Source organism: Sorex araneus, chromosome 5 (assembly GCF_027595985.1).
Source record: "Sorex araneus isolate mSorAra2 chromosome 5, mSorAra2.pri, whole genome shotgun sequence".
Classification (NCBI taxonomy): Eukaryota; Metazoa; Chordata; class Mammalia; order Eulipotyphla; family Soricidae; genus Sorex; species Sorex araneus.
The window spans coordinates 118,140,036-118,167,218 of NC_073306.1; the positions used below are offsets into that span (position 1 = coordinate 118,140,036).

The 27,183-nt window shown below is 44.5% G+C and overlaps 1 protein-coding gene across 1 annotated transcript; it reads left to right on the forward strand.

Annotated features, from left to right (window-relative positions):
• Positions 1 to 357: 357 nt before the first annotated feature.
• ASIP (agouti signaling protein) lies at positions 358 to 27,156 on the forward strand. Its single transcript, XM_004612558.2, has 4 exons — positions 358 to 467; positions 21,718 to 21,875; positions 24,890 to 24,948; positions 26,986 to 27,156. Exons 2-4 carry the CDS (start codon positions 21,728 to 21,730, stop codon positions 27,154 to 27,156), a joined length of 378 nt encoding a protein of 125 aa, XP_004612615.2. The 5' UTR covers positions 358 to 467; positions 21,718 to 21,727.
• The last annotated feature ends 27 nt before the right edge of the window (positions 27,157 to 27,183 follow it).

Genomic DNA, 27,183 nt, shown 5'->3' on the forward strand with positions numbered 1-27,183 from the left:
ATGTTTGCAAAGTTAATTTGTTCCTATGGTCTGGAAAGTCTCAAATTTTGTAAGCCTTAGCCTATTTGAACAAAGCAAGAAGCTCACCTATTTACTCGATTAAATAAACAAGTCAGCAAACAAAACATAATTGAGGTGCTCTTAGAGAATCCCTGTGATTATTTATAGTTCTCTTCAAATACATTTGTTTTGGTGCTTTTCTGCTTTGATTGAAGTGGAAAATTTTCAAAGTGGGGGGGAACACCCCACCCCAAACACTTCTGTGCTCTACATTTTGATCCAGCCCACAGAACGATTGGAAGAATCTTTGCAGACCAGCCAGCGATCCGGATTCCACTTAGTGAACCATTGATTTGAAAACGACATCCTGATTCAGAACTCTTCCTTTGAACTGGAATTAACAGTTCTGGATCATAAAGACCGCTGCTGAGAGCTGCGCCCTGGGACGGGGTCCTGTCCGGTGAGAGGTGAGCCCCAGTATGGGAAGAAGAAATTTCTTTCTCTTTCTCGGTGGGTGTTTTGGTACAGTATAGCATATATGATAGTAAGATATCTATGGGCTCAATTTCTTCTTCTTCTTCTACTTTACCGCTTTCTACTTTTGTTTCTTCTATAGTAAAAAAAAAAAAAAAAGCCCCCAAGTTGTCGGGCTTACATGACTTTTGCCTGGGACATGCCACTAATTTTGAGTTTCAGAATTACCGTTTCTTCTTCGGGTATAGAATTCTGCTCAACCATGTAAACACCTACATCGTAAAAGTAGCTGGACCCTGCCCGTCCCCTGTAGACAGGTAGCTGAGATGGCTCCAGGGAAGAGAAGTTTGCGGGTCTGTACCCTTTCGTGTCGGTGTACAGAGCTCTCTGGAAATAAATGTAGTGAGGGAGAAGAACCTCTTGGAGGAAGCAGCCATGTTGCAAAAAGCCGACACCGGGGCAGTATGAAGAGCCAGTCCGGGAAGGAACGGAACCAGGCCGCCGAGCATGGAGTTAGAAATCATCCAGCCCTGGGAACGAGATCTTTCTGTTGGTCAAACTGCGGTGAACGTGAAGGGAAAGACTCTGACTCCCCTTGAAGGTAGGGGATTTGTCTGCTTCTCAGCTTAAAGCACGGGGGTCTCGCTACGGATGGGAGTCCTCGTATCAACAGCTGCATTTGGGGCACAACCTTCAGCAGGGCGGCCCCATGTGAAGGTAATTATCAGAATGAGGGCCCATTATAGCCTTTTGATTTATTTTTTTTTCTGGGTGATCCCAACATCCTGTTAGACAGATGTAGAAACGGGATCAACCTTTACCTCAAAAGAATTAAGCTGGAGGTTGAAGTGTTTGGTTTCAATCTCTGTCAGGTTGAGGCTTTGAAAAGCAGACCCGTCAATCTGGAAAACCACATCCTAGATGCTATTGGAGCGTTGCAGAGTCATGGATATAAGGAATTATATAACCCAAAGTGAGACAATTATGCATAATTGGCTGTTTTAAAATTGATAGCAGTCACCCTCATTTTGAGTAAATGACTCTTGGTTGGAATGCAGTCTGGGAAAAGGACTGTTTCTGGTTCTTCAAGACAGTCTGAAGGGAGCTCAGCAGTCAACATAAAAGTCACCATCTCTCAGTTGCACCTGGACTGTTTCTCACTACCAAGAATTTCCGCATAGATGTAAATTTTAAACACTTTCACAAAGATGCTGTTATATAGAGAAGTGAAGGAACTAAATGCTCAGAGTCAAGCAGGAGTGGGAGGGACAGGATCTGGGACAGTAGTTAAAAAAAGAGAGAAAAATTCATATAGAAGAGAAATAAAATACAGTAGGCAAAATAATTAGGTTGTGGAAAGTGGGGAAGGCAGCAACGACATGTGCTGTGTGATTTCACAACGTAAAGAAGTAGATCAAGATAAAACTGATTTCAGTTGGGTTGGGAATATTGGTTCCTATTTGGGGGGAGGAAGCTAGAAAGAAGCATAAAACCAGCATCTGTGTCCAATTTAAATACCTATGCAGCTGGTTCTGGGGGTGAAGCAATCCCTAGAGCCCTTTGAGGTCTGCATTTTGTTCGTAGGTCAGCTCTCAAGCAAGAAGAGGAATGGGATGTTGCGGAGGGAGAAAGTTTTCTTCGTCCCCCTGGTGACCCCCTCAGAGATAGAAACCAGCCATAAATCGCCTTAGACAGCCACCAGTCCTGCTTCCATCTGTTCCTCAGACTCTTTCAGATCATTTTTCCATGTATTCACGTATTTTTGTTTTGTTTTGTTTTGTTTTGGAGTCACACCCCATGGTGCTTAGGACTTATTCCTAGCTCTGCACTCAGGAATAACTCCTGCCCATGCTCTGGGGACCATATGGGTGCTGTTGGCTGTGCGAGGTAAGCACCCTCTCCACTGTGCTATCACTTTGGCTTGACCTCTATCTTCAGCTATTTTAAAGAAGAACTTACATTAGGTTCTGAGAGATAGCTCAAAGAGTTGGTGCACAGGCTTTGCTGCAGAAGGCCTGGGTTTGATCCCTTGCACCGTGTACCACCTGGTTCCCTAGGCACAGAGCACAACCCGACGAACTCTTCCTCCTCAGCACTAAACAGGAAGCCAGACTCCTGTTTAAGAACTGAGTGTGACTTAAAATAAGCAAAAAAGAATCAGCTTAGGGCTAGAGAGATAGTACAGCAGGTCAAGTGTTTCCCTAGCACATGGCCTACCCATGTTTGATCCCCAGCATTTCATACGGTCCCCAAGCACCACCAAGAATAATTCCTGAGCACAGAGCCAGGAGTAACCCCTGAATATGGCCAGGTGTGGCCCCAATCAAAACCAAAACAAGTAAAAACCAGCTTAGAGCAAAAGTACTAAATTCATAACATTCTAAACCATCATTTGAATCGTGTTCAAAAGATGAAAGGATGGGAAATGTGCCTCTGTTCACTGGTTTAGAAATGGTTGTTGCAGATAGGATTCCTGGTGTGCTGTGTTCCCCATCTTCCTTTGGTTTATTCTGTTGTCAAGTGCCATCAGCTCCTTCAATCACTGTATCACTGTCATCCCGTTGTTCATCTATTTACTCAAGCGGGTGCCAGTAACGTCTCTATTCCTCCAGCCCTGAGATTTTTGCTGCCTCTCCTTACTCATCTTTCTCAATTATTGGAGGCTCTTTCAGGGTCAGGGCAATGAGACCTATTGTTACTTTTTTTGATATATTGAATATGCCACGGATAGTTTGCCAGGTTCTGCCCGTGCAGGTGGGATACTCTCGTTAGCTTGTTGGGCTCTCTGAGAGGTATGTGTATATATATATATATATATATATATATATATATATATACATACATATATATATATGACTCTCTATGATTTATTGCCTACTGTCTGAACTCCATCAAATATGGTGTGGTAATTATGGAAAATGGGTAGGAAGTGTTTTATAATGTGTTGCGTGGCCGTGGGTCCGGAAAGCAGCCTGGAGCATGGCAGTGGTTGGGTAGTGGAGGTCGGCTGCCAGGGCTGGGTCCCTTGGGGTAGGGAAGGTTCTTACCTGACCCCCTCTGGGTTGTCCTGAGTGAAAACAACCTGGCACAGAGTCCCGTGGCATGGCTATGGGGACCTCATTTTATACTCCTGTCTGGGAGGAGCAGCCGTTGAGATCTGGAGGGTGGCCATGGGGAGATTATCTGGTGCCGGCAGGGTGTGGCTTATGGGTGTGATCCCTGGGTCACCAGAGATTGGGGAATAGCAGGCAGAGGATCTCTGCTTCCGGGTCCTGTTGAGTCCAGAGTCCGAGGTCACAAAGGTCTGCATTATGGGTTCCGTGGGACTTCATTCCTGCATGAGGCTCGGCCAGAGCGTCCATAAAGTGGCCTGGAGCATGGCGGCAGCGGTTGGGGACCCAGCCCCGGCAGCCAACCTCCAGCTCCTTCAATACAGTCCGTAATTAGGCTTTTAGAGAGGGGGAAATGGTTATTTCAAATTACCTTATTATGACCTATAGTGGTAACTCTTGACATTTGTACATAACAATGACTGACAAATTATCTGCTTTGAGTCTGTTCCACGAAAGAAATTCAGAGACTATCCTCATCTTTGGCATTACAAGGACTTAGATACAAAGACAAAACTCCACTAGACCCTACCGAAGGCATTTGCCACTTAGAGCCTCACGTCTGTGTGGTCATTTGAGCTAACAGGAGCAAAAGACCCTGGTGCACAAAGCTCAGAAAAAAGTTTCTGGGGCTAGAGCAATGGTACAGCTGGTAGGGTGTTTGCCTTGCATGTGGCTGACCTGGGTTGGATCACAGCATCTAATATGGTCCCCTGAACCCACCAGGAGTGATTCCTGAGTGTAGGAGTAATCTCAGGGCATTACAAGGATTATGTTATTGCAAGGATTTTGGGGGACCATCACCGAGTGTGGCCCCCCAAAACCAACCAAACAAAAACAAAAAATGAATCCAGTTTCTGGTGCTGTACCCCCTTCCTCTGACTACTTGTGGGGCTTTCATCTTGTCATTAACCTGCTCATGGCTGCTCGCTCCTTGTACAAGTGGCAAAACAAAGACAACCCTTCCCTACGTGTAAGAACACACTGGGTGACAACCAAAGGATGTGCTAGGCAGAAGTGAACATGAAATAAAGCGCAGAGCAGCAGCTCAACTTTTCACCTAGTTGCTCATTTTATTTCTCATCTCTCTCTTCCCTGGAGTCCTGGATGGTCTGGACACACTTTTGTTTTCTTTAAAAATTTGTATTGATGGGGGCTGGAGAGATAGCACCTTGCATGCAAGGGTGTTTGCCTTGCATGCAGCCAACCCGGGTTCGATTCCCAGCATCCCATATGGTCCCCTGAGCACCACCAGGGGTAATTTCTGAGTGCGGAGCCAGGAGTGACCCCTGGGCATCGCCAGGTGTGACCCAAAAAGCAAAAAAAAAAAAAAAAATTTTTACTGAAAGCTTTTTGTTGTTCTCTTTTGGGAGGACAGAGGATGGTGTTTGGGTCTGAGGGCCATGTCTGGTAGTGCTCAATGCCTTTTCCTGGCCCTGTGCTCAGTAGGAACCCCTAGTTGTGCTCAAGAGAACCAAATGTGACACCAGAGTGATGTGTCAGTGGGTGGAGCACTTGCCTTGCACACAGTTTATCTGTGTTTGATCCCTGGCACCACATATGGTCCCCCCACGTCAGCCAGGAGTGATCCCTGAGTGCAGAGCCAGAATAAGCCCTGAACATGGTCAGAAGTGCCCCTCCTTCCAAAATATAAGACATATATGGCAACTGGGTTGGCCACATGCAAGACAGGTTCTCTACTTCCTGTCATATCCTTCTGGCCTAACTTTTTCTGTTTTTATTGAACTAAAGTGTCCTCAATTCAACCTGTTTTTCACACATGAACATACCTAAGAAACCAGAATCTCAGTCTAGAGAAAGGATGTTACCAGCACTAGGAGCTCCTTCGTGACCTTTCCTCCCAAGGGACTTATTAAACTTACTTTTTGCACCATAATCAACTTTTTCCTACCTGGGGGGCTTTATAGATATGTGTCTATACATCTTTTGACAGGGGCACGTGTGGTAGTGCTCAGGGGCTGCTCCTAGTTCAGTGATCAGGTGTTGCTTCTTGTGACAGTGCTCATATGAGGTGGTGCTGAGATCTGAACCATGTATACTGAGCATGCATTCCAACCTCTTGAGCTAGCTCCCTGCCTTTGCTTATACTTTCGTGTGTGACTTATTTTGTTGAACATTAAGTTTATAATATTCATTTATGTTATTGCAAGGAGTAATATTTTGGTTTGGTTTGTTGCTGAACCATGTTTCATAAATTAATAAACCACAGCTTATCTATTCCCTTATTGATGAGCATGTGGATTGTTTCCAGCTGGGGGATATTAAAAACAGTGCTACTAGAAACATTCTTAAACAATTTTTGATGAACATACAAATACATTTCAATTAGCATATCTAGAAGTGGAGTTTCTTGTTTTGCTTTTGTTTCTTGTTTTGTTTTCATTTTGGTTCAGGGGCCATACCCAGTGCTGCTCAGGGGTTACTCACTGTGTACTCAGGAAACACTCGGGCAGAGGCAGGATTAGGGTACGGGTGGGATGGGATGTTGAGAATCAAACCTCATCTGGAGCTGGAGTGATAGTACATCAAGTAGGACATTTGCCTTGTACACAGCCGATCCAGGTTTGATCCCTGGCATCCCATATGGCCCCCGAGTACCACCAGGGCAAATTCCTGAATGCAGAGCCAGGAGTCAGTCCTGAGCATCACCAGGTATGACCCAAAGAGACAAAATAGGAAATAAAAACAACCCTGAGTCAGCCTCGTGCAAAGCAAACATTCTACCCACTCGATCCCTCCGACACTAGAAGTGGAATTTCTGAGTCACAGGACATGTGTGAGTTCTGTTGTAACAGGTATTACCAGTGTTTCAAAGTACTTGTATCATTCTACACTTCCACCCAGTCTGAGACTTATTTTTTTCTTTATTCTCACCAACGCTTTTTATTGCCTGTTCTTTACATTTAGCGGGTTGGCGGGTTCATTGTATAATTTTAAGAATTTTCTTAATGACTCAGGAAGCTAAACACCTTTTGATATTGGTGATTGGCTATCCTGTTTTGTTGTCTTTTAGATATTATCTTTTAGTATCTTGTTTGTTGAGTTGTTTTTTTTTGTTTGTTTGTTGATGTTTTACCTGAGCTGCTTACCCCTGTATTGTACTCAGGGATCTCAGTGGGGTTCAGGGGACCTTACATGGTGTTAGGGATGGAGCTTGCGTCAACTATGTGTAAGAGAAGTGCCCTAACCCCTGCATTATCTCTTCAGTCATTTAATCTTATTTTATTTATTTTTTGCTTTATATATTTGGGGGGGGCTGGAGTGATAGTACAGCAGGTAGAGCGTTTGCCTTGCATGCGGCTGACCCAGGTTCAACTCCTCCATCCCTCTCAGAGAGCCTGGCAAGGCTACCGAGAGTATCCCGCCCACATGGCAGAGCCTGGCTAGCTACCCGTGGTATATTTGATATGCCAAAAACAGTAACAACAAGTCTCACAATGGAGGCATTACTGGTGCCCACTCGAGCAAATCAAAGAATAATGGGATGATAGTGCTACGACAGTGCTCCAGTGCTATATATTTTTTTAATTATGGAAGCCACATCCAGCAATGCACAGTGGTTCAGAGCCCTAAAATATCATTTTGTTTTGTTTTGGTTTGGGGGCCACACTCAGCAATGCTCCAGGTGACACCCAGCTCAATGCTCAGTGGTCTGGCCTTCCTTCTAACTAAATTTTAAAAGACTTAAGTCATACGAGATATGTCCTTTGATCACAGCATAATTTGAAGTAGGAATCAGTAAAAGAAATATCTTGGAATATTTGGAAATTAAATAACAAAATTAACACATTCTGAATAACACAACTCTGGGGCTAAAGCAATAGTACAGTGAGGGAAGGTGCTGACCTTGCAGGTGGCTGACCCAGGTTTGATCCCTGGCATCCTATATGTCTTGTTCTCTTTTAGATATTATCTAAAGCACCTCAAGCACCACCAGGAGTAATTTCTGAGCATTGCCGGGTGTAGCCCAGTACCCAAAATATAAATAAATAACAATTCTAAGAAGAAATTAAAATAAAAGTTAGAAAATAAATTTTGAATTAAAGAGTAAAGAGTTTAAGATGCTAGTGAAGCATGTAATAGCATATTTCTAGTAAAATTCAAGTTGCTTTTCTTCTGCAGAAATTATCAAATTGAGGGACTGGAGCGATAGTACAGTGGGTAGGGCGTTTGCTTTGCACGCGGCCGACCGGGTTCAATTTCCAGCATCCCATATGGTCTCCTGAGTGCCGCCAGGAGTCATTCCTGAGTGCAGAGTCAGGAGTTAGCCCTGAGCATCGCCAGGTGTGACCCAAAAAACAAAAAAAAACCATCAAATTGATCCAAATGTTCACATAGAAAAACAAAGGGCCTAGAATGGCCAAAACTATCTTGAAAAGGGTATAGTAAGTTGGAAGATTTATACATTCATTTCAAAACTTAGTTCATCCTATATAGTGGAAAAGTACTCTGTGTGTGACTAATATAGTAGTGTGATATAATCCAGTTTTCCCTACATCAACAGGACCAGTCACCACAAAGCTGTAGAACTAAAACAGCATGGGTCTGGGACTAGAGATATAGTACAGCGGTAAAGGCACAAGTCCAAGCCCCAGCATCCCATATGGTCCCCCAAGCGCCACTAAGAGTGGTTTCTCAGAGCAGAGCCAGGAGCAAACCCTGAGCATTGCCAGATGTGACCCAAAAACAAAAGAACATCATGGTTCTTATGTGTTCTTATGTTGGTCGTTGTACTCCAGAGCAAAAGAACCAGTTGAAGATACACAACACACACACATTCACACTATATAGTAGAAATGTACTCTATCTGTGTGAGTGCGAGTGTGTATGTGTGTGTGTGACTAATACAGTAGTGTGATATAAACCAGTTTTCCCGCCATTGACAGGACCAGTCACCACAGCCAGCAAAGTAACCCCCTCTTTTGACTCCCTACAGATTAGGTGAAATAGTTGGAAATAATGTATCTGCTGTGGTATTTTTTTAAATTTCATATTATATAAACAACTCAACAACAGAAGATAATTAAATAACCCTATTTAAAAATAAGCCAAAGAGAGGCCAGAGTGATAGTTTAGCAGGCAGGACGCTTGCCTTACATGTAGCTGACTCAGGTTCAATCCCCAGCATCCTGCATGCTCACCCAAGTCCACCAGGAGTTGATTCCTGATTACAGTAGAGTGTGGCCAAAATCATCATCATCATCATCATTATCATCATCCTGTTGATCATCAAATTTCTCGAGTGGTCTCAGTAATGTCTCCATTCACCCTAGCCCTGAGATTTTAGAAGCCCCTCTTTACTCATCCTTCCCAACAAGGGAGGCTCTTTCAGGGCCAGGGGAATGAGACCCAGCATTGTTACTGGTTTTGGCATATGAATACACCATGGGGAGTTTGCGAGGCTCTCCCATGTGGACAGGAAACTCTCGGTAGCTTGCCAGGTTCTCCCAGAGGGAGAAGTAGGCTATAAGATATTGCGCAAAAACAAAACAAAGCTAAAGAGGGGCCAGATAGGTTGTTGCTTGGATTATTTCTTGGTGCAGCCACTTTGGAAAATAGTGACCCTGACCCAAAACATTAAACATAGAGCAGTCACATAATGCAACAGTTCCACTCATAGATATATATCCCCAAAAGATAGGGCCCTGGGGAATAGCTCACTAGCACAGTGTCTGCCTTGTATGCCTAAAGCTACAAATTCAATCTGCATAACCAGCCCACACTCTTGAATCTGATCATCAGCACTGCCAAATGTACCTTGAGTACAACCCCAACACCCAACACATTTCCACAAAACATGTGAATACCATAACCAGTACAACCCCCAATCTATAATAACAACAAAAAAGACGTGAGTAGAAAAACATTTATATAAATATTCATAGAGGCATATTGGTAAGAGCTGTAAAGTAGAAACAATCCCCATGCCTATCAATAGCTGAGAACATAAATGAAATATGGTATCCATAAAATAGGACAGGAAAAAGAATAAGAAATATGCTATTACATGCTTCACTATGTTGTATGCTGCAACATGGATAAACTTTGAAAATATTATGCAACATGAAATAAGTCATTCGCAAAAGTCTATTTATAGTTTCACAGTCTTTTTATTGGAATATAGTCTTTTTTAACTTAAAAAATTAATTTATTGAGTCACCATGAATTACAAAGCTATTCATGACTGAGTTTCAGGGGAACAATATTCAAACACCACCCTTTTACCAATATTCACCTCCCACCACCAATCTCCCTGAATTTTCTCCCACCCCACATCTGCCTCTCTAACAGAAACTATTTTTCCCTTTCCCTTTTAGGCCCTGTGTTTACAATATTGTTACTAATAGAGTATCATGCATATCACTTTACCTCCTTTCAGAACCTAGTCCTTGCCCAGACTATTTCCCTCTATCATTGTCATAGTGGTCCCTTTCCTGACCTCCAAACCCTCCCTTCACAGTGGCTAGCTTCCTACTAAGGACCAGTTCTCCTGTCCTTTGTTTTCATTATCTTTGGGTATTAGTTATTCCCCTACTCTGTTTCTTTATATCCTGTAGATGAGTGGGATATTCTGTGTCTGTCCCTCTCTCTCTGACTCATTTCCCTCCACATGATACTCTTGAGATTCATCCATGTAGCAGCAAATTTCATGACTTCATCTTTTATAATGGCCACACATAGTTATCTATTATTGTAATAAACACATAGTACTTCATTGCAAACATTCCTTTAAAAGACAATTTTATACATTTTAAAGGATAAATTTGATGGTGTATGTATCATGTATTAATAAAAGCTATTTTCAGGGTCAGGGAGATAGCTTAGTGGACTAGAGCACAGGCTTTGCACACAGGAGCCCTGAGTTCAGCCATTGGTACTACATGGCCCCCCATGGACCACTGGAGATGACCCCCCCCCAACACTGAGCCAGGACCGGCCCCTGAGTACTGCCAGATGTAGTTGAAAAACATAATACACATCTATTCCTCAATGATGTCAGCAATCTGAGATTGATAAGGGGAATGAATGTCTATTCCTTGACTGCGGCCAGAGACTAGCTCAAAGGCTAAGCATATGCTTTGCATATAGGAGGTCTGGATTTCATTTCCAGCACCACAGGGTCTCTAGAGTATAGAGCCAGGAAGGTCTCCCGAGGACCTCTAGAAATCTCCCAGAAACAAAACAGAAAAATGCTTTGACCACCAGCCCATGGTTGAATACTCAGTATTCACAATTTTCATGGTACAGGAAACAAAAATGATGACAAATACTATTTTCCAAGGCTACAGTGGTTTGGCCAGATTGGACTGAGAGTCTAGAACAGAAATTCTTAACTGAAAGAATCAATAACAATGAGGCACCAATAGACAGGCATCCTCAAAAGGGGTCAAAGGTCAGAGGTTATCAGTCTGTCAGGAACAGTCAGGTGAAGATTCAGCACGATATGTCCTTTTTCATCAGGAAACAAATAGGACAACTTTTGGAAGAAATTGTTTGTTTTGTTTAGGGGTCACAACTGGGAGTGCTCAGGGGACCATGCAGTGCCAGGGATCAACCTGGACCTCCTGCCTGCAAAGAACTCGCTCCAGTCCTTTCAGCAGTTTGATTTCATTTGGTCTTAACAAATGAGCCTTTATCTTGGACATCACTGCTGATCCAGACACTCCCGTTGGCATCTGCGATTTGTTTCCATAGTTTATGTGCCAAAGAAAGGCACCTTTAGCCCACCACTCTGTAGTTTTCCAAGTAGCAGACCAGACAACCAGATCACTGGCAATAGTACAAGAGTCAATAAAAATTTATAACATATATAATCCTACTTATTGGTTGCACAACTCTGAATACAAAGCCTTTTTTTTTAACTTAAAAAATTATCTAGCAGACTAGCATAAGGTAAAAGTAATAACTTACATTTCAACTTTCAACTTACTAGAAGAATGGACTTTTGGGGGCTGGAGCAATAAGCACAGCGGGGAGGGCGTTTGCCTTGCATGAGGCTGACCCGGATTCGATTCCCAGCATCCCATATGGTCCCCTGAGCACCGCCAGGGGTAATTCCTGAGTGCAGAGCCAGGAGTAACCCCTGTGCATCGCCGGGTGTTACCCAAAAAGCCAAAAAAAAAAAAAAAAGAATGGACTCTTACTACTGTGTATCTTCCAGAGTGGTCCCTGGGTTCAGCCACCCAGTAGACACCATCAGCTTCCATTTTAGCAAAACCATTGGTGAAGCAGGTTCAGGCATTTAGACAAACCTCTAGGAAACAGGGGCACAGTTGAGCCAGAAGGTTTGTTTCATGTGGTAGAATATAGGACGGTTTTCACATAATGCTGAAATGACACGAGGGATGTACTCTTAAATGCGTGGGGAATGTTGTTGCTTGCCAGGAGTTAGACTGAGGGCCTTGCCTAGAACACATGCAAGGCAAGGGTTCTACCACTGAGCTTTCTCCCCAGCCCTTTAATATGCCATTTTAATAGTGATTATGTTAAATGTAAAGTTTTTACTGACCTATCCAAAATAGAACTGAAGACTGAAAAGTTGTGACGCTTCTGTGGACCAAACTCTTAGTAGCAACAATAGCTTAGTAACAGGTAAACAGCTACACAAGGAGGGCAGGGGTGTGTGTGTATGTGTCAGGGACACTTGCATTTGGTGGCTGCAGTAGACAGTAGGGCTCTATACTAAGAAATGCCCTCTAATCTTTCAATGCTATAATTTCCCTTTCTTCTGAGAATCCATATTATTTCTGCTGGGTTTCTTGCTCCCTGTTCAAGAAAAAAGTTTCTAATCCCTCATCACCACCAAACTCAAGTCTTCCTTAGAGACTTCTGGTTCGTCAGTCACAGGTACTTTGTCACTGGGACCCAGGAGCTATCTCTCCATTGTCATTCCTCCAACACCACTTGGCTGGCGGTTTCAACCCCATTTATAGATCAGCCAAGCAGGAAGTCTTCATCTGCTTCACTTTTTTGTTTTTGTTTATTTTTTTCTTTTTGGGTCACACCCGGCATTGCACAGGGATTACTCCTGGCTCATGCACTCAGGAATTACTCCTAGCGGGGTTTGGGGGACCCTATGGGATGTGCTGGGAATCGAATCCAGGTCGGCCGCATGCAAGGCAAATGCTCTACCCACTATACTATCACTCTGGCCCCGCTGCTTCACTTTTTGGGGCAAGAATGAAGACTTTGGGGATTTTCCAAGCATCTCTTCATAACTCCAGACTTTGCTTCTTTTTTTCAGAGTCTTTGTTTTTGAAAGAACCCTATCTTTATCAGGGTTCCCCCCCTCACTTTTCTCAAGCCTGGATTTTTTTTTTATCTTACTTACATGCTAATAAATTAGCATGGCACTGTTTTATTGAGGATGGCAGATGGGTGGAAAACAAAGTACTTTATTACACATTGTCTGACAGGCAACACAATGCTTCAGAATATTTACATGAGTTCTCCTTGGCCCTAAAATACCATGGGGGTCACGAGGTAGGCTCAGGCGGATGCATGTGTATGTGGTGGGCTGCATTGTGCAGAGGAATCCTGCTCTTGGAGAAACTGCTGTTTTGTAGCTAGCCTGGGTTTGGTCACAGAGGGTGGAATGATCTCAACCCCAAGATTGTTAGTTACAAGTACAATCCATAGAAAAGGCCGAGGCCAAGGACAGTGACAACACTGCCCTCCAGCACATATGCAAAATCCAAGGAGTGCCAGAGACCCATGGAAGAATATGCATTGCTGGAGGGAACATAAAATGGGACAATTGTTCAAAAAAAATGTTTGTTGTTTTCCCCAAAGGATAAAACATATGGCTGGAGAGATAGTATAAGAAGTAATGGCACTTGCCTTGCATGTGGCTGATCCTGGTTCAAAACCCTGACACCACATATGGTCCCCTGAGCATCACCAGGGTCACTCCTGATAACAGAGCCAGGAATATCTCCCTTTTACCCTCACCAAAGAAGATAACATATATCTTGTATAGGATCCTAAAATGCTATGTCTACTTAATTTCCCAAAAGTATATGCATATATTCATATAAAGACATACATGAATGTCCATAGAAGCTTTATTTTTTATTATTTTTTTATTTTTATTTTATTTTATTTTATTTTTTTTTTTTTTTGCTTTTTGGGTCACACCCAGCGATACTCAGGGGTTACTCCTGGCTTTGCACTCAGAAATTACTCCTGGCAGTGCTTGGGGGACCATATGGGATGCCGGGGATCGAACCCGGGTCGGCCATGTGCAAGGCAAACGCCCTACCCGCTGTGCTATTGCTCCGGCCCCTTTTATTATTTTTTTAAAGTAAACAGATTTTGGGGCTGGAGCAATAGCACAGTGGGTAGGGAGTTTGCCTTGCATGCGGTTGACCCAAGTTCGATTCCCAGCATCCCATATGGTCCCCTGAGCACCGCCAGGAGTAATTTCTGAGTGCAGAGGCAGGAGTAACCCCTGTGCATAGCCGGGTGTGACCCAAAAAGCAAAAAAATAAATAAGAAAAATAAAGTAAACAGATTTAATTTGGAGGGCTTTTGAAGGGGAGGAGGAAGAGAAAAATGGGAGAGAGTGGAGAGTAAGAGATACAGGGTAACATGCTCAGGAGAGAACATGGGCTTGTCCAAGGGCGGAGAGAGCAGAAGCTTATTTTTAATATTGAATACTATTATCCACTGGTAAAAATATATATAAAGATATAAAAATTCGGAACAAAATGAAGGGATTATACTGAGAGAAAAAGGAAAGAACTACTGATTACATATGACAACCTGGATGAATCACAAATAGCTTTGTGAAAGATGGCAGAGAAAAAATCATGCTATATGATTCCATGCTTAAAAATTCTAGGAGAGGGGGGCTGGAGCGATAGCACAGCGGGTAGGGCGTTTGCCTTGCACGCAGCCGAACTGAGTTCGATTCCCAGCATCCCATATGGTCCCCTGAGCACCGCCAGGGGCGGTTCCTGAGTGCAGAGCCAGGAGTAACCCTTGTGCACAGCCAGGTGTGACCCAAAAAGAAAAAAAAAAAATTCTAGGAGAGGGGCTGGAGCAATAACACAGCAGGTAGGGTGTTTGCCTTGCGCACAGCCGACCCGGGTTCGATTCCCAGCATCCCATATGGTCCCCTGAGCAGCACCAGGGGTAATTCCTGAGTGCAGATCCAGGAGTAACCCCTGTGCATCACTGGGTGTGACACAAAAAGAAAAAAAATTCTAGAAGAGGAAAATGAGTCCACAGAGACATGAGATCAGAGGTACCTGGGAAGCCAAGTGAGTGGGAGAATATAGGAAGCGGCAGAGAGATGGACTGCCAAGAGGCATTAGGAAGGTCTCAGGGTAATGAATTTAGTGGGGCCAGAGTCAGGCTGCTCCAGTAAGTGCCCGAGTGACATGCTGTTTATTTTGAATAGGAAGAAATTAAGAACAGAGGATCCACTAATTGCATTTTGGCTTATTTTTCCAGTGTGATGCCAGCTCTGACACTGCAGATCCTGAGCGGCAAAACAGCCTTGGGTCCTCACACTGAATGGCTGGCCCTCTTTGCCAGGAATTGCCAGTAGAAAGCCCTAGGCACTGCTGGATGTGGCCCAAAGACAAAAACAAAACAAAACAAAAATAAGGACCAACTCAAAGGGCAGAAGTGCATGCACGAGGCAAGGTTTTAGACCCAAGCACCACATAATACCCTGAGCACTACTGGGAGTAACCCTAAAACAAGTATCATGTGAGAATAAAAAGAGAGGGCGGAACTTTTCCTTCTGGTGGTTTACTGTTTGAGAAGAAGTCTCTGAATAAAAGGGCTTGGGCTTGAATCCTGTTCCATCAGTATAACAGCTTTTGTAATTTTCAATGATTTCTTATTCTCTCTAAGCCCTGTTTTCTTACCTCTAAAATAGTAGCCCTTGGGGCCAGAGCGATAGCACAGCGGGTAGGGCGTTTGCCTTGCACGCGGCCAACCCAGGTTCGATCCCCGGCATCCCATATGGTCCCCCAAGCACTGCCAGGAGTAATTCCTGAGTGCAAAGCCAGGAGTAACCCCTGAGCATCGCTGGGTGTGACCCAAAAAGCAAAAAATAAAATAAAATAAAATAGTAGCCCTTAGACTTGCTGCAAGAATTAAAGGCAATAAAGTAGGGTGGAGAGATAGCACAAGGGGCTGTAGTTCATGCTTTGTGTACAGGAGGCCAGAATCTGATCATAAACCCACATGAACCCTGAGTTGGAAGCAGCTCCTGAACACTGCCAGGTGTGACCCCAAGCCCCCCCAAACTTTAAAATTTTTTTTTTTTTTGCTTTTTAGGTCACACCCAGCAATGCACGGCGGTCACTTCTGGCTCTGCACTCAGGAATTACTCCTGGTGGTGCTCAGGGGACCATATGGGATGCTGGGAATCGAACCTCGGTTGGCCACGTGCAAGGCAAACGCCCTACCCGCTGTGCTATCACTCCAGCCCCACTTAAAAAATTTTAAATAAAATAAAATCAATAGAGGATTCTTGGGTTCAACAAGCAGTTGCCTAAAATACAAGTCTTTGATGAATCACAAAATGCCATCTTAAAGAATCTGCTTACATTTACTGAAAAGATTGTAATTATAGGAGAAACTTTTTTGGTGAAGTCAAAAGTAGAAAAAAGGCCCAATTCTGATGTATAAAAATTTTAAGACCCTACTAGAGCCATAACTTCTCCATTCTAAAACTTGTCTTCCTTTAAGTGGTTGTTGCCAAATTACGAGGGTTATACACAACTAGGTTTTGGTGCTGGCACATTTGTTGTGGTTCTCAGGCACATTTTTGGTTGTAGTGTTTGCCAGGAACTACCCCATTTGTAGCAGTGTTCACTAGGAACCACACTTGGTCTCTGTATGCAAATGTGCATGATTGTGACAATGCTAGAGATCGAACACTTGGTTGTGGTCCCAAAAGACAATGCCACTGGATTTAATTTGGCAGGTAGGGTGGTGTCCAGGATCAAACTTGTGCAAGGCAGGCACTCTATCATTGAACTATCTCCAGATCCTTGAGAAGTTTTAATTAAACCTAAATACACTAAGGAACACTTAGGGATAAAGACTCCAGCTTGAGTATTACTATCATCCAATAGTCAGTGGCACTGGACATCAGTAAGTCTTCATTTCTTCTGATCTCAGTTCTCTGTCATAAGCTAAAGAGTTTGGGACTGGGGCTGGAGTGATAGCACAGCAGGTAGGGGGTTTGCCTTACACGTGGCCAACCCGGGTTTGATTCCCAGCGTCCCATATAGCCCCCGAGCACCGCCAGGGGTTATTCCTGAGTGCATGAACCAGGAGTAACCCCTGTGCATTGCCGGATGTGACCCAAAAAGCTAAAAAAAAAAAAAAAAGAGTTTGGGATCAAGGATATAGCTCAAGTACTTAAGCATATGTCTAGCAGGTGGGAGGGCCTCCGTTTGTTCCCCAGCTCAGCTCTAGTATATTCAGCAAGGGTCTGGGAGCACCCTGGGCCTGACCACACCCACTGGCCTCAACGCCCAAGCCCAAGGCCACTCAGTGGTACTGGGAATGGGACTGAGTCCATTCATAACAAGGTCGTATTTGATCATACATTTTAGAGCTGGATCAATCCTAAGGGAGATTTTCTGATCAGGAAGGTCTGTTAAAGAATGGTCATTGACCTAACTGTCCCTTTTTAGGAACTGTTACACTATTGCAGTTAGTTTGGTTTTTTTAATTTGGGCTTTGGGCCACACCAGGCAATGCTTAGGAGTACCTCCTATCTCTACGTTCAAGAATTGCTCTTAAACGTGCTCAGAGGCCATATAGGATGCTGGAGATCAAACCTGCATCCGCCACCTGCAAGGCAAGTGCCCTACCTACTGTACTATCAATCCGGCCCTACTCTATTGCAGTTAAACTTGAATGAATGGAATCTGTAAGTATTTACATAAATCTCAAATAATAGTAAAATATACATAGAATTTACTGTGTTAAGGGCTTTGTTCCATGGGTTGTGTATACTTTAATACATAATTCTCTCAGAAGCCCTACGTGATTTGAGGTTTTATGAATGTGTGTGTGTATGGTGTTTTTGGTTTTGGTTTGTTTGTTTTGTTTGTTGGTTTTGGATTTTGGGCCACACCAGTGGTGCTTAGTGTTTTCCTGACTTTTCACTTAGGAATTACTCCTGGCCCTGACAGTGCTCAATGGACTATATGGTATGCCAGGGATAAAACCCAGGTTGGCCATATGCAAGGCAAGCACCCTAACCCCTGTGCTATTGCTCCAGGCCCCAAAAGCCCTATGAGGTCCATACAATTTTGATTCATATTTTATGTGTGAGAAAACTGAGATTCAGGGAGTTAGGCAACTTACCCGTTGTCATACAGCTTGGCCAGAGAGAGAGTACAAGGTTAAGGAACTTGCCTTGTACACAATCAATCCCAGTGCAATGCCCAGTACCACATTACTGTTCCCCAAACAATGCCACGAGTAATCCCCGAGTACAAAGCCAGAGTACTACCTGAACAGTGCTACACATTGGCCACAAAGAAAAGAAAACAAAGAAGATCATGAATCTAGTAATGGTAAAGACAGGATATTAACCCTGGTTGTCCACCTTAGAATCTTAGTGTTTGAACATTAAACTATGTTGCTTCTCAATTGTATGATGTTACTAAAAAGAATCAAAATGCAGAAGGATTCAGGCTGGAGCAATAGCACAGCGGTTAGGGCATTTGCCTTGCACGCTGCTGACCTGGGTTTGATTCCCAGAATCCCGTATGGTCCTCCAAGCACTGCCAAGAGTAATTCCTGAGTGCATGAGCCAGGAGTAACCCCTGTGCATCGCTGGGTGTGATCCAAAAAGCAAAAAAAAAAAAAAAAAAAAAAAAAAAAAAGCAGAAGGATTAAAATAGTATTCAACCATTTTTATCAGTGTATAAAACACTCAAAACATTGTTTTTTAAAAAAATAAATAAGGGTCTGGAGCGATAGCACAGCGGGTAGGGTGTTTGCCTTGCATGCGGCCGATCAGGGTTCAATTCCCAGCTTCCCATATGGTCCCCTGAGCACCGCCAGGAGTAATTCCTGAGTGCATGAACCAGGAGTAACTCTTGTGCATCGCCAGGTGTGACCCAAAAAGCAAAAGATATAAATAAATAAATAAATAAATAATAAAAAATAATAAAATAAAATAATAGCACATATGCTGCCCGAGCCCATATGGCTGAGCACATGTGATGCCCGAGCACATGTGTTGCCCACATCTCCCCTCTTGAGATGTGTACTTTTATGTCTATTGCTGGGATGTGTGTAGGGACTCTCTCCACTCTTGGAGAAGCCCCAGTTCTCTCTTGAGCATGTTACTCTCCACTCTCTCCCACTTTCTCTCTCTCCTTCCCTTCAAAACCTCCAAATAAAATCTATTTTACTTCAAAATAAATAAATAAAATTATATATGTAAAAGTATTAAAACATTCATGATAGGGCTGGAGCAATAGCATAACAGGTAGGGCATTTGCCTTGCATGCAGCCAACCCGGGTTCGTTTCCCAGCATCCCATATGGTTTCCCAAGCACCGCAAGGAGTGATTCCTGAGTGCAGAGCCAAGAGTAACCCCTGAGTATCACTGGGTGTGACCCAAAAAGAAAAAAAAATTCATGAGATGAGCCTGAATAGTACAGCCGGTCTACATACAGTGCTTTGCACTCACTGACCCAGGTTCAATCCCATCTCATATGGTCCTCTTCGTTCTGCCAGGACTGATCCTGAGCACAGAGTCAAGAATAAGTCCATAGCACAGCCAGATGTGGCCTAAAACAAAACAAAACTATTCACGAGAGTGGTACTTACCAATTCCCTTGGGTCAATCCAGGGGAAAGAGGAAAAATTAATGGAGAGCTATATTTATAACATTCTATTTCTTTTTTAAAAATCTAAGTATGGAGACAGATAGATAGCACAGAGGTTAAGGTGCCTGCATTGCAAGTGACTAACCTCAGTAAGATCCCGAATTCTGCATGTCCCACAAACCCTGCTGGGAGCAACTCCCAAACATTGTCAGGTAAGGCCCAAAGCAGCCCCTTATTCTGAAGCAGGTCACCAGGGATATATATGACCCAACAACAGAACACTTGCCTTGTACATGTAAGTCCTTGGCTTCAACCCCCATCACTATCACTGTCACTGTCATCCCATTGCTCATCGATTTGCTCGAGTGGGCACCAGTAATATCTCCATCATGAGACTTGTTGTTACTGTTTTCGGCATATCAAATACGCCACAGGTAGCTTGCCAGGCTCTGCCGTGTGGGCAAGATACTCTCGGCAGCTTGCCAGGTTCAAGCCCCCCATATATTATAATAATTTAAATTTGAAGCAGTGAGAAAAATACAAACATCAGTACTGAGCACATAGGTGAACATACCAGTTTATGTGACTTCTCTAAGGTCACATAGAGTAACAAAGGTTGATAAAAAAAAAATTATTCCCTCATTTAGAATTTGGAACCAATCAGTATAAGTTAGGGAATCAAATGCACGTAGAGAGATTCATTCAAGAGCCTCACCTGTGAGTTAGTGGCAGCAGCTACATGACCAGAGACACTCTCCACCTGCTCTTTGATAAACTCCTGTCAGGTAAGGTCAGAGAAAGCAGCTGGGCCTTGCAGGAACTTTGGATTTCCCCCCCCCCCCCATAAGAACAATGAAAAACAGGTTTTAAGTGGAGAATGATAGGTGGTTTAAATTTTGTCCTCAGGACTGGAGCAATAGCACAGCGAGTAGGGCATTTGCCTTGCATGCAGCCGACCCAGGTTCGATTCCCAACATCCCATATGGTCCCCCGAGCACTGCCAGGAGTAATGCCTGAGTGCAAAGCCAGGAGTAATCCCTGAGCATTGCTGGGTGTGACCCAAAAAGAAAAAAAAAAAAGAATTTTGTTCTCACCCCATCCCCAAATCATTATGGCTACTATTTAGAGACTGGATGAAACAGGACAAGAATGGAGGTGAAGAAATAGCTCAAGGGGCTGAGCACATACTTTGTAATAAGCAAACCAATGTTATGATCCCCAACATTGCATGATTTCCCCAGCGCCACTGGGAAGAGCCCTCAAGCACTACCCGGTGTAACCCACAATAAAAAGGATACAGGGGCTGAAGAGGGTCCATGGGAGAAGGCACTTCCCTTGTATGCAGTTGTGCCCAGTTTGATCCCCACCCAGCACCATATACAGTTCCCTGAAGCACCTCCAGGCATCACTCCTGAGCACAGAGCCAGGAATAATCTGTATACCACTAGGTGTGTCCCATCCTCCTCCCCCTAAAAAAAAAAAAAAAAAAGAAGAAGAAGAAGAAGAATGGAGGCAAAATGTCAACTAAGAGACACAGGGGACTCGCATGATAGTACTAAGTAGGTAGGGTGTTTGCCTTTCATGCAGCTGACCCAGGTTCCATCGCTGGCACCCCATATGCCCACCAGAGTGAAGAGCCAAGACTAAGCCTTGAGATTAGCTGGCTATGACCCGAAACCAAAAATAAAAGGGACACTAACTGTCGACTGAGCATCATGGTGGTCTGATCTGAAGTAGCTTTGGCTTTAATTAACACCTCAGTGCCCCTGGGATTGGGCTGACCACTGGCAAAGAGGAAAGTAAACAACTTCAGGACTTGACGAATTCCTCCAAATCCAGTGGTCTTGTCTTCCTGCTTTCTTCCCCCATGCCATGGGAGGGTGCAAGGACCTGCAAGTGTTGGGATTGGTGCCTGAGTGGCATTGCTCAGACGCACGGCATTGGCAAAATGAGCTGTATCTATGCCCCAGGCTTCTTGGGCCACTGGCTAAGGGTCTTAGACATTTGGGCTTTTAGAGGTAAGGTAGCTATTTACATTCAAAGCATGTGTTCTAGCTCACTGACTAGAGTGAGAACTGCATTCTCTGGCGGCATTCCTGGTCTTTCTTACTTCCTCATCTTGTCTCTCCTTTTCTCATTTCTTCATCGGTTTCCCTTCCTTGTCTTGGTCTTCAGACTTGATTGTACCCAACCTCACCTGGATACCAGCTGAGAAACTCAGAGAAAGCCAGACGGCACCCGTCCTCACCACCTCTGCTACCCCTCCTGATGGTCTTCCCTGTTCCAGTCAGGTACCCCAGGATGACTGTTCCCCGCCTGCTCCTGCTGACCCTGCTGGTCTTTCTGTGTGGCCTCGCTGCCTATTGCCACCTGGCACCTGAGGATGACAAGAGCCTGCGCAGCAACTCCTCCTTAAACCTTCTGGACTTCCCGGCTGTCTCTATTGTAGGTAAGCCCTGGCCCTGGGGCCCAGACTCTGGCCTCTAGCCTGTGAGGAGGGTGCGGGGTGGCAGACCTTCTCCTCAGGGTGATGCTGGGGCTCCTTGCTATAGACCTGCCTCCGTGCTCTCCCACTCAGTCACTCTGGAGAAAGGAAGCGTCCCTTGGCTCTTCTGGGCCAGCCCTGCATGTCACCAAATTATAAGACCTAGCATTTTCTTTTCTTTTTTTTTTCCTTTTTGGGTCACACTTGGCGACGCACAGGGGTTCCTCCTGGCTCTGCACTCAGGAATTCCTCCTGGCAGTGCTCAGGGGACCATATGGGATGCTGGGAATCGAACCCGGGTCGGCCGCGTGCAAGGCAAACGCCCTACCCGCTGTGCTATTGCTCCAGCCCCAAGACCTAGCATTTTTTTAATTAAATTTTTACCATAATATTTGATTACATATAATATTTGAACACCAATCCCAACACCATTACACCTTCCCACCAGCATATTTTGGGTGTTTCCCTCCTGAACCCAACCCTACCCCCAAAGCAGAACCGAAATAATTTATTCTGCATTCCTTGTTATAAATAATCCACTAAAAATGATCCAAAAAAGGTTTCTTAGAGGAAAGTGCGTGAAGATTGTTGTATTTCACCCAGGAGTCATTAAGCCCTTCTATAAGAGATTAGTAACATGTTGCTAAAGGCTGAGCCTTGTGTGTGTGTATATATATATATATGTATATATATATAAAATCTATATACGTATAAGTGTATATGTATAAATGTATTTCTCCCTAAGATTGTCTTCTACTTTACACCCCATAAAATGTGGTATGATACTCTTGATATATTAGTGGTGAAAAATATAAGATGTCATAGCATTGAATTTATTTTTTAATAAATTTTGCTTATTATTTTATAATTATTATACTGAAGCGATAGCACAGCGGATAGGGCATTTGCCTTGCACACAGCTGACCCAGGTTCGATTCCTCTGTCCCTCTTGGAGAGCCTGGCAAGCTACCGAGAGTATCCCACCTGCACGGAAGAGCCTGGCAAGCTACCTATGGCGTATTCAGTATGCCAAAAACAATAACAAGTCTTACAATGGAGACATTACTGGTGCCCACTCAAGCAAATCGATGAACAATGGGACGACAGTGCTATAGTGCATTATTATTATTGTTTTATTTGAGGCACTTTTGGGTCATACATGGTGATACTCAGAGTTTACTTCTGGCTCTGCACTCAGGAAATACTCCTGGCGGTACTTGGGGGACCATATGGGTTGCCAGGGATTGAACCTGAGTTGGCTGCATAAAAGGCAAATGCCCTACCCCTGTACTATTGCTCCAGCCAAAGGCTTAGCATTTTAAGACCTCTGAGAAGGCCTAAGGTTAAGATACTTTATGAACTTCTTTAAATTTAGCTTTTGAAACTTGTCGAATAATATTAAGGGTACCAAACTTCAGGAAATGCAATGAACAATAACCAGGTAATGAATGATCCACCCCTGCAATGCCTGGGGGCCAATCTCAGGTATTAGAACCTGGCATTGGAAATCCTACTGATTTCAAACAATAACAATAACTGACAGGTTTAGTACTTCTTTCACAAGTACTATTCTTCATTCCTATTTCGCCATGATAAAAACTGAGGCCAAGGAGTAACAACTCTAATAGCACATAGCTATCAATTGGCAGAGCCAGAATTAAAACCCAGGTAATTAGCTCCAGGACTAACATAAGTAACCTCAAAATTAATATCGCTTATGCCTTGCTTCTTGAAGAAAGAAGAAGCACATCCAGCAGTGCTCAGGGCTTTACCTGGCTCTGCACTCAAGGATTACTCCTGGTGGTACTGGGGACCATGTAGAGTGCCAGGTATCGACTCTGGGTCAGCTATATGCAACACAAGTACTCTACCCATTGTATTACCTCTCTGCCCTCCCCAAGGGATGATATTATATCTCTTACAGGGAAGTAAGGGCATGGAAGGAGCCAGATTTACTTCTAATGTGCCAGATTTTCTCTTTATAACCATCTCATTTATCCTCAAGTCAGATGAGAAAATGAGTCCATACAAGACAAAGTTGATTTCCTAAGGACATCTAGCTGTCATATAGCAAACAAATAACATGTGCCTGACTCTAAAGCTCCAATAAATGAAACATAAGAATTTAATGGTAGGAGCTATAGTACAGTGGGTAGAGCATTTGCCTTGCATGTGGCAGACCCAGGTTCAATCCCCTGCATCCCATATGGTCACCTGAGCATACCAGGAGTAATTCCTGAGTGCAGAGCCAGGAGTAACCCCTGAGCATCACCAGGTATGACCCAAAAAGAAAAAGTATTTAATGGAACATTCTCTCCAGCCCACAAGTCCTGGGCTGGAGAGAATGTGCAGGGGTAAGGTACACAGTCTACCCTACACTGCTTATGGAGCATAGAGCCAGGAGTAAGCCCTAAGAATCTTCTAGTGTGGTCCAAACCAAAAGAAGACAAAAGTCCCAGGGCTGGAGCGATAGCACAGCAGGTAGGGCAATTGCCTTGCACGCGGCCGACCCAGGTTCGATTCCCAGCATCCCATATGGTCCCCCAAGCACTGCTAGGAGTAATTCCTGAGTGAAGAGCCAGGAGTAACCCCTGTGCATCACCAGGTATGATCCAAAAAGAAAAAAAAAAAGTCCTGTTATGTGTCTGACACTAAGACCATTTTCAGGTATCACAATATTCTTCAGAGTAGGGACCAAAGGGTCCCTGGGGTAACTACAGGGAGGAACCAGGTTATAGGAGATCAGAGACCACAGGCAGGTGGATCTCAGGGCCTCTGCTGGGATCAGAGGACAAGACTGCAGGCCCTGGCCCCAGCTAGCCAGGTCACCAAGAACAGATGGTTCTTAAGTGCCAAGATTAGATTCATCCAGCCAACCCCTCCACTTCATCCCCTGGGATTCCTGGCACTCGTTCCACTCCTCCCAAGCTCAGAGCCCCAAAAACGTCTGACTTTACTCCTTCTTTCTCTCTTTGAAGCACTGAACAAGAAATCCAAAAACATCAGCAGAAAAGAAGCAGAGAAGAAATCTTCCAAGGTAGGTCTGGGAATTCTGGTGGGATTGAGACCGTAGGGAAGGACTCCAAGCCTGACTTGGAACTAAGATTTTTCTTAGCTGAAAACTGGGCCCAGAGAGTGAGTTCAACAGACTGAGCACACACTTTATGCGCTTGAGGTCCAAGCTTAATCCCTAACACTGCACATTCCCGGAGCAATCCTGGACCACCCAGTCTGAAGTAGCCCTTAAACACCAATGACTGTGACCCCAAAGCAAAAACAAAGAGTTGAAAACTACAGAAACTATTCCTGGCCTGGAGCCAGACCCCCACAGAATTTCAGGATGCTGAGGCTTCCTGAGCAAAATCGAAAACCAGCTAAAACACAGTCTTATACGAGCCTGCCTGAAATACCTACACTCTCTTCTTTTGAATGTTTCCCACTTTGATCATTTCAAAACCACTGCTACAATTTTTGTTATATTTGAGTTTCACCTATGATTAAATTAAAACAAAATCAAAACTTAGGGGGTTGCAGCGATAGCACAGCGGGTAGGGCGTTTGCCTTGCACGTGGCCCACCCGAGTTTGATTCCCAGCATCCCATATGGTCCCCTGAGCACCGCCAGAGGTAATTCCTGAGTGCAGAGCCAGGAATAACCCCTGTGCATTGCCGGGTGTGACCCAAAAAGCAAAAATGAATAAATAAATAAAAATAAAAACTTTTTAAAAAGTGTATAAAAAAAAGTGTATAACTAGATTTAAGACCGTATCACTTGCCATAAATCAAAGGTAATCATAAACATGAGATGAGGGTAGGAGAGCTAGTATGGCAGGAAAGCACTTGCCTTGCATGCAACTGACCCTGAGCACAGCCAGAAAGTGATCTCTGAGCACAGAGCCAGGTCCAAGAGGTGGGTGGAGCCCAAGCAAGAGGATCTCAAAGGCTATAGTGAAGTTTGTTTCATTCTAGAGCCAAGTGAGAAGCCCTGGCCAGCCACTGTGCAGGCCGGGGTAGGAGTGGAAGTGGGTACCTGGCCAGTGCGGGGTCCAGCTGGCACACCGAGGTTCCTCTGTAAGAGGAAAGATCTGGAGGTGGTAGCTAAAATCTATGGCACTGAAACCCACCATGTTTCTTAGGTGTAGGAAATACTGTAAAAATCAGTATGTGAATCACGATCAGCATTCTCTCTTTGAAATAATAGAAATAACAACTTAAAAATTGTTTTTACTGACTCACTGTGAGATAGGCCCTTACAAAGCTATTCATGATTAGGTTTGTCATACAACCTTCCAAAACCCATCCATCCACCAGCGTACATTTCCCAGAACCAGTGTCCACTTTCCCTCCCATCACCCCCAGGAGATAATTTTTTTTTAAATTAATAGTTTATTTTTAATTAGTGAGTCAACGTGAGGGTACAGTTACAGACTTATACATTTTTGTGCTCATGTTTCTCCCTTACAAAGTTTGATAACCCATCCCTTCACCAGTGCCCATTCTCCACCACCAGTAAACCCAACATCCCTCCCCCCTCCCCAGTCCCGTCTCCCCCCACCCCACACTGCCACTATGGCAGGGTATTCCCTTTTGTTCTCTCTCTCTGATTAGGTGTTGTGGTTTGCAATAAAGGTGTTGAGTGGCCATTGTGTTCAGTCTCTAGTCTATATTTAGGAGATAATTTTTTTAAGCAATTAAAATACAAAACAAGGGGGTTAGAGCAACGGTACAGAGGGTATTTGCCTTGCACACGGCCCACCCTGGTTCGATCCCCAGGTTCGCTCCCCGACATCCCTCATGGTCCTCCAAGCAACGCCAGGAGTGCACAGCCAGGAGTAGCCCCTGAGCATCGCCAGGTGTGACTCAAACAGCAAAAACTAAAATAAAATACAAGACAAAAATCAGATCACTGTGAAGCGGAGTGGGAACCCCCCAGGGGGTTTCTGATAGAGGAGGCAGGAACGCATGAGTGGGGGAGCAGGCGGCCACCTGCCCCGGCGCTCTATGGGTAAGAGCGGGGCGGGCGGCGCCCATGGCCAGGCAGAGGACAGGCCAGCAGCCCCGGTGTTTTCCCGCAGAAAAGGACTTCGATGAAGAAAGCGGCTCGGCCTCGGTTGCCCAGCCCCTGCGTGGCCACCCGCGACAGCTGCAGGCCTCCCGCCCCTCCCTGCTGCGACCCGTGCGCCTCCTGCCAGTGCCGCTTCTTCCGGAGCGCCTGTTCCTGCCGGGTGACGAACCCCAACTGCTGAGCGCCGCCGCCCCCTCCGAGGCGGAAA